We start from the raw sequence: 13,083 nt of genomic DNA, 5'->3' as shown, positions 1-13,083 counted from the left end.
ATTTGTTCCAAAGCCTCTTTCGAACATAGACCTGCACTTTGAGATATTCACATCCCTCAAAAAAGGCTTTACATCTATTGCATTTCATAAGTCTTTCTTTTTGAGATACAAATGTGAACAAATTGTTCAGGAAAGCTACAAAAACTTATTTTGTTCTCATTATTCCTAATGATAACAGCAGAAATACTTCTCAAATATTGATGCTAAAAATGTTTTCTAGTATTGTCTCTGCTGTTGCTGATATGACCAGAAGGATTCCTTGTAGAATTAGCCTACATACAGAAGATGTGAATAAAAGCTCCATTTTTTGCTTCCACCAGGCCCATTGATTTCAGCTGCCTGGAATAAGGCAGATGGGGTTCATGTTTTTTAAATAAATGCAAGTAATCTCCCACAAAATGCTCTGGTTATATTCCCAGGTGAGGTTTAGTTTTATGATCACAGTGCATCTGCTTGGCAATACTTCTCCTTCCATATTACATCAATAATAAAAGAATGAAAATACTTTTAAAAGATATTCCCTCAGATCTCACAACATCATTCAGTCAAGTAAATCATAAAAACACGTATAGGGCATTTAAACAAATTTACAGTGGATATATTTAATCCTAAACCAATCTCAAGTTGTAAGGATACCATCTGTCAATTGAAAAACAAAACAAAGCACAATATAACAAAGTAAATATTGTTTTGCAGAAGAACTGGGAGATTTCTTAATTCTATATGTTAAAGTAATGGCTCCTTTGCAGTGTACCCTGTTTTCATCTAACTATTGCAGGGAGTTGCCTTTTTTGTCATGATTTTTGTATTGATGATGTCAGCCTTTGCAGGTAATGACGTCAGCCTCAGCAGGGAAAGGCAGAAGTTTGAAGATTTGGCATGTAAATGGAGGAAGAATGAATTTTAAACTCTTGTGCTTTTAAATATATTTGCTATAGAGGTGTTTTTTTGTTTGTTTGTTTTGTTTCGTTTTGTTTGGTAGAACCTTCTTCTGGAAAACAATAGAGGCTATTAGCAACCCTATTTTGGCTGAGCTGTAATGTTATTTGGATCAGAGTTCTCATCTTGAAGACAGGCAGGAGGATAAGGATTCTGTTACATAACTTGTGAATAAGTTGGGTTACCTTTTAAGTTAGCAGATTTATAAAAAAGTTAATGTAGCAGCACAGTATGAGTTAAAATTCTGGGATACACAATTGTAAAATAATGACTTTTGTTAACACGTTGGAAAACCTTGAAACTTTTGCCACATAAACTAAATTTTATGTGATCCATATAATAAAACTGACCAAATTTCACTTCATTACAAAGAATGTCAAAACACTGAAGAAAACATAAAGGAAGTAACAGCATCACTTACCTCAAAACTTACAGATCCATTGTGATCAGTGTCAAATGCGTTAAACAGAAAATGTGCATAAGTTGTGGAATCTACAATTTAAAACAGTAAGAATATTTCACAGTAAGCATGTCTTATTTCATAGTAAGCACATCTTATTTAATTTAATTTCATTTCATGAAATATTTTTATAGGAAGATATATTTTGATAACAACTAAGGCTAAATTTTCCAGTCAGCTTAAACTTATTTTTTTTGGTGGGGCAGGAGGGATAAATTACAAGTGCAAGTATATGGGTAACTAGACTGGAAAAGAAATTGTGAAAATCTGGACTAGAGTATTTTTATTCATTTTCATTACCACTGCTGCATGCGAACTACTAATCACTGATGTCTGAACAAATAGCGAAGAAGTCATGTTAATGTACTCTGAAGCAGTCTGTGTCAATGGGAACGCTACTTTACCAGTTAAATGACTGTGATAGTGGATCTCTCTTGTGTTACATAAGAAAAATGTGTTCATTTGTCACTTTAAATGAGGAAAGCGGGCACTACCATCTGTGCATCTGGCGTATCACTTTTACTCTGGAGACAGGCGTGTTGCCCCAGCTGAAGATGAGCTGGTCAGAAAATTGCTGCTGCTTTCGGGGCTCAATGCACCGCACAACAAAGTGGCACAGGGACAGGCACCAGTGCCAAAACTTATGCTATATCACTTCAGCAGTATATATCACCAGCCTGGCTGCTGTATAGCTGTTGACAGCCATAGGTGAGATAAAATCCTGTCCAGAGAAGCAGATTCTTAAAACTGTGTGGCTTCTTGATTCCCATGAGCATCTTATGAGAGCTAGGTGATTAAAAACCTTGAAAAAAAGTGGCTGTAAGTAACTGAAGTGGTCACAAAGTCTCTGAAAGATGACTTTAGGAAAGTGATGCCTTCACTAATTGTTTACTTTTCACACCTATTCAACAGCGTATCATCTCAGTTTTCTTTTGATATTCATTGTTTTGCTCTTTCCATTTTATATATTTACATTAATTTTAGGTTAATTAACATTAACCTCACAAACTTTTAGTAAAGTGAGAAGTGTCATGGCCCCGTTTTATAGGTGAAAAACTGGGATAAAGAACAATTTGTCCACAGCCATGACTGCAAATCCTTGGAGGCGCACACAGCCCAAGTGCTGCCCTAAATATTAAGGTGATCCTTCCCAAGGCTGTAGAACCATCTCAGGCCAGAACAGTTACAAGTGAAGTTGTTTCTGCTCCACTGTATTTTTAGCCATTATATGCAGAAAATGCTTTTCATAATAGCAAACCATCATGTCCTGAACAGTAGTAATTTGTAGATTTTTTTTCCTGTCCCTTCTCCTTCCTTAGAAGAAAACTGCCCTTATTGTGGGAAAACCTCATGAGTGCTGAGATGCCTATTTCTGATTTCTTGGCACTAAACCTTTTTTTACCTTTTGTACCAAACCTGAAAAACTGCATTCATCACAGCTCAAACTTTTTTTTTTTTTTTAATTAAAAGGAGTGATGATTTTGGGTCACCTGAAATACCACCTTGACCCCAAGAAACCAAATATACCAAACCTCAAAACTTTGCACTTCACAGGTTCATACCTGACGTTGGTAAATGAAGTCTCTGGTCTTATTTCAATATGTTTATTTCATGTGATGTAAAGTAATTGTTACAAGAACAAACTCTGCAGCCATCAAGCCCTGTGTCTGTTAACACATTTTCAGAGAATTTTCCCCCAATACTGAGACATTCATTCACTCATCCATGTAGCCAGAGATTAGTGTAATTGCTTAAGTATAATCTAGTAGACAAATCCCCTTTAACTTTAAAAGGCAAATTTTATTTTAACTGAAAAAGGTAAACTTGTTGACTTCAGTTTACATTTTCTATCATCTACTAAGACATCTATTGTACAACAACAGTATGCAAGCCATCTTCTAAGAAAAAGCACATTATAGAGGCATAATGACTGTAAATTGAATTTTAAGTACCTTCCCATTCTCTTGGTACTTCTTAAAAAAACAAAACAAAACAAAACAACAACAACAACAACAACAAAAATTGAAACATCCCTAATCATTTTCTGTAGATTTACATTAAATATCACAACATTAACACAAAGTATTTTACTCTTTTTTTGTCCATACATGATACAATTTAATACTCTTTTTGTATGATAGTATATGGATAGTAATAATAATAAACTCATTTTGCAGAATTTTTATGTCTACTAACCTCTTCTGAAAAAGTCTAAAAAATTCAAAGGTCTCTTTCAGGGTTGTTTGTGCAGGCAATTCTGGTCTGAAATTTTGCGTTCAAAACCACTGCAGAGTGAGGTAGACTGATGTTTACACGATAGCTACTTCTTAATGTGATGCCCTTGCCATCCCCTAAATCTTGAACATTAACCACGTTAGACAAAAGCTTTACTTCTTAAATGTCTTCTTTCCAGGGATCTGGTATCATAACTAGTTGGTGAAATTGATGTTTTGACAGGTTGAAGCAGGAACAGATATTAAATCAGAATTCCTTTGAAATACATTGTTAAAACATTTTAAATATCAGACCAAAAAAAAAAAAGGAAGAAAAGGGTAGTCATTATATATTCTAGAGTAAGCCTTATCAAACTGTGAACATAACCTATTCTCTTCATAACTGAGGGAGGAAGAGCTCAATAATTGCTCCTTATGTGGATTCTTACCTGTGATCTGCATGGCTGAAGAAGAAATCCCAAGTTTTATATCAGGCAACTTGTTGCATGAGTGCAGGGGAGCTACTGGGACCTATTCATTCACTGGTGTAACTGTGGTTTTCCCATTTCCTAAAAAGTTGCTGGAGTGCCTTTCTGGCACATAAAGTTTTTCACAAAGCTACTTCTGCCTTTTTGAAATACATTGATTTTACCACAATTCACTGACACCTCCCTTGATATTCTTGTGGATTCCTTGTCCTTAGTTCTGGATAGTCCTGGACATCACTTGATGAAGTGACTTGCTGGATGACATTGGTAAATGACTTTTTGATGATTGCTTGGTCACCCTAAAGCTTAAAATGTTACTCAACATTATTCTGTTTGCTCAAATTATATGAATTTATAATGATACACTGTGTTGTATCTGGTTTTGTATTATATGGACATTTGGGGCACAGATCTACATGTATGACATTTTAACTTGAGGACATGTTAATTTGTTGTCTTTGTTGTGTTTTCAAACTTTTCTTTTTAATATTCACACATACCTAAAAGCAATATATTAACTGCAACTGAAAGTCAAAGCTCTTGGTTGTACACAGCATGTTGGCAATACCTGCACAGATGCAACTATTCAGACTAGCTGCCTAACTAAATACTCAAATACAGAGATCTCACCCTGTACTTAACATGCAAATACAGACAATTAACGATGCTTAGCTAATCTGAGAAACCAAGAATAGACTTTGGTCCCCAGACCTCTCAAAAAAATGGCAAAGGTCAGCACAGGCCCACAGAAACTTTAGGATTACTGATGTGTGCTGTTACTCTTGTGAGGAGAATCAGCTCTTCTGCTGTTTCCTCTGAACATTTTTTCTGACATTTAGAGGAAAACTACACAACGCTTTCACATTTGTTTGTGCTGTCTTTATGCACTGTTTGGCTGTAGGCCTTTGTGTGGAGACTGTGGAGCTCGTGGGTGGAGTTAGCTTCTAATGGTCACTTCTCAGGGGGCCTCACTGAGATCCCTGAAATGGCTTTACTGAAGAAGCTAAAATGCAGTTAGTAGTATACAACATCTCCTGCTGATGAATTAATTATCAGGTTTGATACTCTCCTAGCATGCTTAAACACATGGGGCTTCTTTTCAATAAGCTTCTCAAAAAAGAATTCCTACTTCGTTAAAGCCCAAGTTGCTGCAAAGGTGACAGGAAATACTACAGTATTAACACCTCTGAAATAAACAGGAGTTTCGATTTTCATTTCAGGGGGAAGAAGGTCACTGCATGGGCTCCAAACTGAAAGACAGCTAAGGGTTTATAGTAGTCCATGGGATCCTGATTTTCTAAAGAACTCTTTTTTTTACTGTATTTTACCAAAGTTAAATGAAGAGAGAAGAGAAAGCAAATTTTTCCAAAAATTTTAGCTCGCATGTCAGCCCTGAAGACAACATAGCAGCTGCTGCTAACAAGCCACAGGTTTTGTACAGAGCTTGCTGCAGAGTGGAGGCCTGTCAGGCTCACATTGCATGGACTCTTCATGACTTGCCTGCAGCTTTTTCTCCAGTTTAGCTGTGACAGCCATTTCTCTTCTTGGCCAGGTTTCTAAGGCTGTTTGGTTTTACTTTTGAGGTGCAACTCTAGTTTTATGTAGGTAGCAGCAACAAGCAGTTATCCTAGGCAGTGGATGCAGGCATGGGTGGGATGAGCGGGGACGGGGCACAGGTTGGCACTGTCCCGACAGCTGGATGAGGAAATGCAGACATGGAACTGGACAAAGTGGTTTTAGGAGTAGCAAAGAGAAGAAAGAAATAGTATCTAACACATGTATAAGGTGCCATATATAATACATCTGGGTGTAATGTACAGCTGCAAACCAACTGAGAAAGAGAAAGCACAAAAATGTGGTAGCAAATACATAGAAATAATCCCAAGAAAATCCTAGAGCAAGGAAGAAGAAAGCACTGACTTGAACATTGTATTCCTGCTGGAGATGGACTCCAGATGCTGACAACCCTCTTTCCCCAAATACTGCCACTGCCCTAAAGGCCCAGAATAGCAGTGGACAGGTGAGTACAGGACCAGGAAGAGGGATAGAAACTAAGAATTGTGTATAGAACAATTTTAATTGCATTGTTATTTCTATTCTGTAACAATTAGGTCTGGATTAGTAAAGACTAGGCTTTTGAGGTTTCAGTTATTCTAACAGTAAATTTTAACTCTACTTGCATAAAAGGCATGCTTTCTCTTTGCCTGTAAATGGTTTTCAGTGTAACAATAGGAAATACATATTTCTTTATTATTATCATTTTAAAAGTAGTAAAGGAGTAGTAAATCACATGCAGAGAAGTTATTTTCACCAGGCAGGGTAGCTAAAAATTATAATATCTGAAACTCTGATTGTTAGCCTGGTTTAAAAGAAATAATAGTAGGCAGGCGAACTCATCTAGCCTTTTTTTCTTCCCTATTGATTGTGTCTAGTTGCTGAGGATTTCGGTGATGGTAATCCACACTGAATACTGCTCTTTACCTTGCAGGTTTTTATTTAAAATAAAACTAATTGGGAAAGGGGAGAGTTTTTGTTCCTACCAATTAAGTTTTTTGTTTGGTTGGGAATTTTTGTTGTTTTTTACACACAAGTGAAAAGAAAGAGCTATCAACGGTAACAGGGAAAAATGTAAATCTCAAGAGTTGTGGGAGAAGATGAAGAGCCAGGGCTGAAGAGCTGTAGAGAATATGCAGGGGGAGGACTGAATGCTAAAAGTAAGCAAAAGAAAAGAGGAAAACTATTCAAACTAAAAGAAAATCTGAGGTTTGAGACAAAATATAATATATATATGTGTGTGTATTACCTTTATTGTACCAAAAGACAAGAAAAAGAAGTCATTGAAGGCCCTGGAAATTACTTCACTGAAATTAAGAGTAGAAAAAAAGAGCTTGTTTATGTAGAGAAAGCCCATAGAAATCAAGGGAGTTCTCCCATTGCTATTAGATTTTAATTTGACATACACCTCTAGTGCCTCCTACAGTTTTCATTCCTACTGTGAAAGGTTTTGTAGAATAACAGATAATGGGGAAGACTGCATAGAAAGTTTGAAAGGAAATAACCTACTCAGAGAAACTTTGTTCTCAAAGATACACAAATACAGGTGGGTAACTTCACAACAGGATACTGACCTCTTGTAAATATCATTGCATTTCATTCGGAAACATATACTTTTAAATGTGTCCAGCCATCAACAATCTTGTTAATTTGAACAGGATCTTTTGTCAGATTCAGGAGTGAACAAATATAACTCTCTGTACATTGTCATACCAATTACATTTGCCAAGTACTCACCTCCCTGTGGAAAGAACTGAGAGTAAATCTCTTTGAACGTTTCTTCATTGACAACACCACTGGGACATTCCTGGAAAAAGTTAAACACAAGAAATAAATAGTGTTGAATCTGGTTCAGGCAAATCCTGTGTGCAGGAGACCATAGAGAACACGTACATGATCGTGAGAGTTTAACATGCTGCAAGAGCCTGATTTTGCACTTTAAACCAAATATTAGAGCATTAAATGTGCATCACTTTGAAGTGTCTTGTTAAAGAGAAGGGACAAAAAAAATGGACAAAAGTTACTTCTGTGCCATTTCTTCTCAATTTCAGTACTGAGAACTGAGTGATGGGTGTGAGCAGCAACCTCTGTGCTGCAGTGCATGGTGCTGTCGGTGTCTCCACAGGCCACGGGCGATGGCTCCTGCAGCTGCAAGTAGCACTTATGTAGCGTGGAAAACAAGCAGGACTGCAAACTACATTTGCAGTTAGACCCGTCACAGAAGGTCTTAATCAAGCCTTGCAAATCCTTCTGCCTTTTTACATCTTGTTCATAAACTGAAATATATAAGCAAGAATGAGCAGAATGTGTCATAGTAGGGCAATTTCAGAGAAAATGAAACAGAAGAGAAGAGAAGATTAGAACACTGTACTTTACAAAAATGGCATATGTAAAGAGGTAGGAAAAACGGAATACAGTTTCAGTTACTAAGTCATGCAGTAAAAATCAAAGGCAAGACTGCTGTATCTAGTCCTAAATTTGCAAGGTTGAGCAGATAGATGACTTTAGGCAATGCACTTAATTTCTTTTTGCTTTAATTCCTTCCTTAATACAGTGGGTGAAAAAAAGCCTGGCAAACTCTATAAGGCAAAAGTATTTCTAGAAACATAAAAAAGAAAGTAAGAAAAGTGAAATAGTGAAGGTTCATAGTTCAGTTTCTTTGTCCATTGCTATGCTATTCAGACTGATGGCTCCAATTTATGTGCTCCTAGTCTGGAGCACTGGGGAAAGAAAATAGCTTCATGTGAAGATAAAGAACGGTGTAACATCATTTGCCAATATAATAACAGCTTTCCCTGTGACGGCAAATGATATTTCTATTAGATCAAGTAAGGAACACTGAGATATTCATAGCTTTGACAGCTTATGTGAAGAAACAAATAGCATAATCTTGCTAATTGAGAGATGATGCACTGCCTGAAAAACATGTCAGATCTGTAGATCTAGGATTATTTTGATTTATGTCACTTACTCTCAGCAAAAATCAGATCTTCACCATAACTAAGAATGTGCAAACACATGGTAAGAAACAATTCTCTTTGATCAGAACAGGCAAACAGACAGCAGTCATGGAGACAGAAGTACAAAACTATTTATTCCTGGTCACAGAGGCTGTCACTGATGGAGGCAGAATCAGAGCACAGGTAAGACTAGCTCTATACTGTCTGCTGGGCCACACTGCCTTTCAAATCAAGGCCTTTTGGGGAAGGGGGACAGCAAAATGAATCTAAGATATCCACCCTTTGTCAGGTAACGAGAAATCCATTAATTGAGGTGGCATTCCCTGTCTATTAGATATTTGGGTGTGAGGGTTTTCTAAAGTGTCTCTGCTTTCCCATCTTCCAAAACGCCCTGTATTCAGGTGCTCTAGAATCTCTATGGTCCCTCAAGGATTAACATGCTGCTTGTCTTCTGATGTGAAGCCTTTCAGAGTTGTATAAATGAAAGCAAAAGACCAGTATATTTACTTTAAAACATCAGTGAAGCATTGAGATACTCATTGATATAACAATATATTTATTCTATGTAGAAAATGTAACAAAGGCATTTCACAAGTTCCTCTTCTAAGCATACGTTGATATTTATTTTACATCATTACCAGACCTGCTCAAGCAAGAGTAACACAACCTTCTCTCTGAGACAAACGGGAATGTGAAAGGACAATGCAATATTTTAAAATTTAGGAAAAGAAGTCATAGCTTCTTTCTGTTCTGCATGTATTTTCTTTTCAGACAAAAAGCTAGGAACATTTTGAATGAACTGAAAAAGGAAAACCCTGAACATTTGAATTTGTACAACTCAGATTCTGCAATATATATATATAATTATTTTTTTTCTGAGAAACTTAATGAATGACAAAACATGTATTTATGTTTATCTCAGTCCATGAATTATTAACATGTAAAGCTATTTTTCTACCTTTTCCTTTGATGAGAAAGGAAATACTCATATTCAAAATATGCTTATCTTGCAAACAGCGCTCTCCTCTTTTTTACAGTAAGTTGTATAGCCACAGGAAATACCAACACTGCCAACAGTGCCAGTCCTTAGTCTAAAGCTGCAAAGTGACTCCCATTTCCTGATTGCATTTCAATGTTGCCATGCTAGAGGAGAATTAGAGGTATTGTGGAAAAATTTGTCTGATTTATTCTTGGCTAGTTTAAAATAAGTTAGCAGACTGTTTTTATAGAAGTAAACAACTTACAGACCTTACTTAAAGGCAGTGCTTCTTTCTGTCACTTAACTGCAGTTTCACCACACTGTTTGAAAGGAACACTGCTTGAAAAGGCAACATACTTTCACAGAATTGTATATTAGTAGAGGCAGTAGAGTAGATAAATACAACCTCTTGAATTTATCTAGGCTGACCCTCTGTATTTACCTCCTGTCTTTACCACAGCATTGGCAGTAACAGCTTAATTTTTCAATCTCTGGAGATTTGTTGTAATGGTATCTTAAGGACATTCATTAAAAATCTGCAATGTTGGCCAATTACTCTTATCAGAAATACCTAGTTCAAACTTTTCTTTCTTTGTGTTGAGTCTTTCCTTTGAGATTCTACAACACTGTGAACAGATCTCTTCTCAAGTAATTTTAATCTAAATATATATGTAGCCAACATCATTTACGTCCAAGAATATTCTTTTCCTGACTCATAAATCTGGCTTTATCGTATTTATCAGGACAGAGTATTTCTCTAGTTCTCTGTATTTCTCTTGTTCTGTGGAAGATATTTAATATTGTAGTTGTTAAATATGCGCCATGGCTTTACGTCGAGTTATTGCTGACTTCTTCCATCATACCAACTGTAATTAAAAAATGTTTCTAAGCTTTCATTTATAAAAGAAAGGAAAATAATTCAAAAATAGTTTGAAAGAAAAATGTGAGACATTTAAACCATTTCCTATACTCTTCTTTTCCTCCAGATGTATATAATTTATTCTGTTACAGAAAAATAACTGTTTGACAGTCTTTTAAAATTGCATTACAGATGCATTATATATTCCTTCTGGAGAAGAAAAAAAAAAAAAAAAAAAAAGGAGCATAAGTTCATCTTGAACTGTTTTTTCCTGAGTCCAGTCCTCTCTCCTTTAAAGAGAGAATAAGATAAACTGACAGAAAGAAGAGACAGAGAATAATAAATATGATTCTGCCTTTTGATGATTTCTCTCGCTTGCAATTTTACTGCTGGGAAATTACACCTCCAGTACATGGTCTTGTGAACTACTCCAAAACCTGTAAATTATTTACAGGCTTCATGCTGTCTAAGCTGTCTTTTAAAAAAAAAGCATTTATAAGAATACTGCAACGGGTGGACTCATTTTTACCACCTAATCAACACCCTTTTTAGACAAGAGGCAAACCCAAAAAGACAAAAAAGGAGAAACAGAGAAGTGTAGCAACAAGAATGAAGGAAAAAAAAACCAACAAAACAAAAGAAAAAAACACACAAGGCTCAGAGTTTTGTCTGCAAAATAAACAATGTATGATGGATGAAGCTGTATTAGGAGCTTTGGCAATTTTACATATATTTTATGTATAGGTTATTGCATGTCAACTTCTGCATCCCATGCTTTATCTGCTGTCAGTGTTTGTTCTGCCTCATTTCAGATAAACATTCACATCTATTGATTTAATTATCTCTGACTAACAATATTTTCTCTTTTTTGCATGTATATCTATTCTGACTGAAAATTTAAATTTACCATGAGTACATAATATAATGGAAAATCATATAATTCTGAAATAACATGCATATGCTTTAAAGCTAATTTTAGCAAAATCCCCACAACCCAAACCCACAGTGGCTTTTCATAGTTCAGGCCAGTTCTGAATTTTGCATTCAAGTATAGTAGGACATTGATCAAATCATCATGAAAATTTAAAAAATGGCCTTCATTCAATAACATAATGTAGGTCAAATTAATAATGAAATCCAGGCAAATATTCACCTCATGAAGTTCAACCTGAATCTCAATGCTTTACATCTGGGAAGAAATACTCCTTTGTGCTGGTGCAAGCTGTGAAGTGACTGGCTGAATGTCAACCCTGCCAAAAAGGATGTGGGGTGACAGTGGATGTCAAGTTGAGTGTGACAGTGGATGTCAAGTTGAGTATGAGCCAAGGAAAATATTCTTACTGCAAATAAGACAAACCAACCAATGAGCCATAGCCAGCAGGCTGAGGGTGCTAGGGTCTCTGCTTGGCACAGTAAGGAGCACAGGCTCGGGTCCCTCCCAGGGATGTGGAGAAACTGAAGAGGGTTTAGCAGAAGGTCACAAAGGCTATCAGGATGGAGGGCACGTGGCCAATAAGAAGAAGTTGAGAGAGCTGGGCTTGCTTAGTCTAGGTCAACACTAAGGGATGAGCTATGAGCTAGTAGCAGCTTACCTGAAAGGCAGTAACAGATAAACAGCCAAACAGCTGGTAGGAGCAGACAATTAAACAGTGGCCACAGTCTGAGTTTTATGAGTTTTGTTGTCCTAACTGGACGTTAGGACAAACTTTTTCACGCTTCTTGTACACTGAAGTGTGGTGATGTTTGAGGTAGCCCCTAATTTCAGTGAGAATTTGTGCTGTTGAACAGCCTTGGCAGAGTTTTTGTGTGCACTCTCTGCTTCCAAAGCTGCATCCCTGAAGTTCATTTAAATTTGCTGTATTTTTCTGTTTGTTGTGATTGAAGCATAGGCATAGGCCTTCTTATGTCTTTCATATTTGCAGAAAATTGAGCCATATGATAATTGTACAATTCACATGAGTTGCAATACTAAATTAATTTCTCCCACTTAGACATACAATTTTGTTTTTGGATTAAACACCTGGTTTTATTCAGGAAAAAAAAAAAAGTATCTATTTGGTGTTTATCCAATGCCCATTGTTGTATACTTGACTTCCCATGGGAAGACATCAACAGCTATGCGGTAAAATTACTCAGTAAAATTATCAGCAAATCATTAGTCAGTGTCATATCTAATAGAAACATTTTTCTTAGTGTTACTATGCTCATATGTTATATCAGCAAATTTATACCTGAAATTTACAGTGTTTTTTCTAGGCTTATGAAAAGTTTAACCACAAAAGAACTCAAATGATCTGCAGATTCATTGACTAGAGAATTTAGTACTATATAAATTATCTGGAACAAGCCCACTGACACTCAATGCACAAATTACTCCTGTCGTGTTCCTCCTGTGACATAAAAAGTGTGCCAAAGTAGCACACATAAGGAACTGAGGTTACAAACAGTGCCTCCAAGGATCGAAATGATAGGGACTTTGGTGAAAGACATCTAACATAGTCTCACTATGCCTTGGAACTAAGAGAAAAAAAACAGATAAATCTCACTCTGGAAGGGCCTCTTCACATCCTGACACACATTGCTATTAACACTACATCCACATTAAAGACTTTTGCTAGAATGGCCGTGTGT

General features: G+C 36.4%; 2 protein-coding genes across 13 annotated transcripts in view; one reads left to right on the top strand and one right to left on the bottom strand.

The window, feature by feature from the left end:
• Positions 1 to 13,083, bottom strand: part of KCNIP4 (potassium voltage-gated channel interacting protein 4) — a 437,397-nt gene that overhangs the window by 13,719 nt on the left and 410,595 nt on the right. For all 12 annotated transcript variants that reach the window (XM_083835176.1, XM_083835172.1, XM_083835177.1 and 9 more), the window contains 2 exons: positions 7,392 to 7,461; positions 1,361 to 1,431 (listed from right to left, as the gene is read on the bottom strand). In XM_083835176.1, the coding sequence (XP_083691302.1) occupies positions 1,361 to 1,431; positions 7,392 to 7,461 (141 nt within the window). The remainder of the gene's footprint in view (positions 1 to 1,360; positions 1,432 to 7,391; positions 7,462 to 13,083) is intronic.
• PACRGL (parkin coregulated like) overlaps positions 1 to 13,083 on the top strand; it is a 61,021-nt gene that overhangs the window by 26,402 nt on the left and 21,536 nt on the right. The window lies entirely within an intron of this gene.

Source organism: Anser anser (assembly GCF_964211835.1).
Source record: "Anser anser genome assembly, chromosome: 4".
Classification (NCBI taxonomy): Eukaryota; Metazoa; Chordata; class Aves; order Anseriformes; family Anatidae; genus Anser; species Anser anser.
The sequence above is the reverse complement of the archived record's forward strand: the minus strand, read 5'-3'. Positions and strand labels throughout refer to the sequence as shown.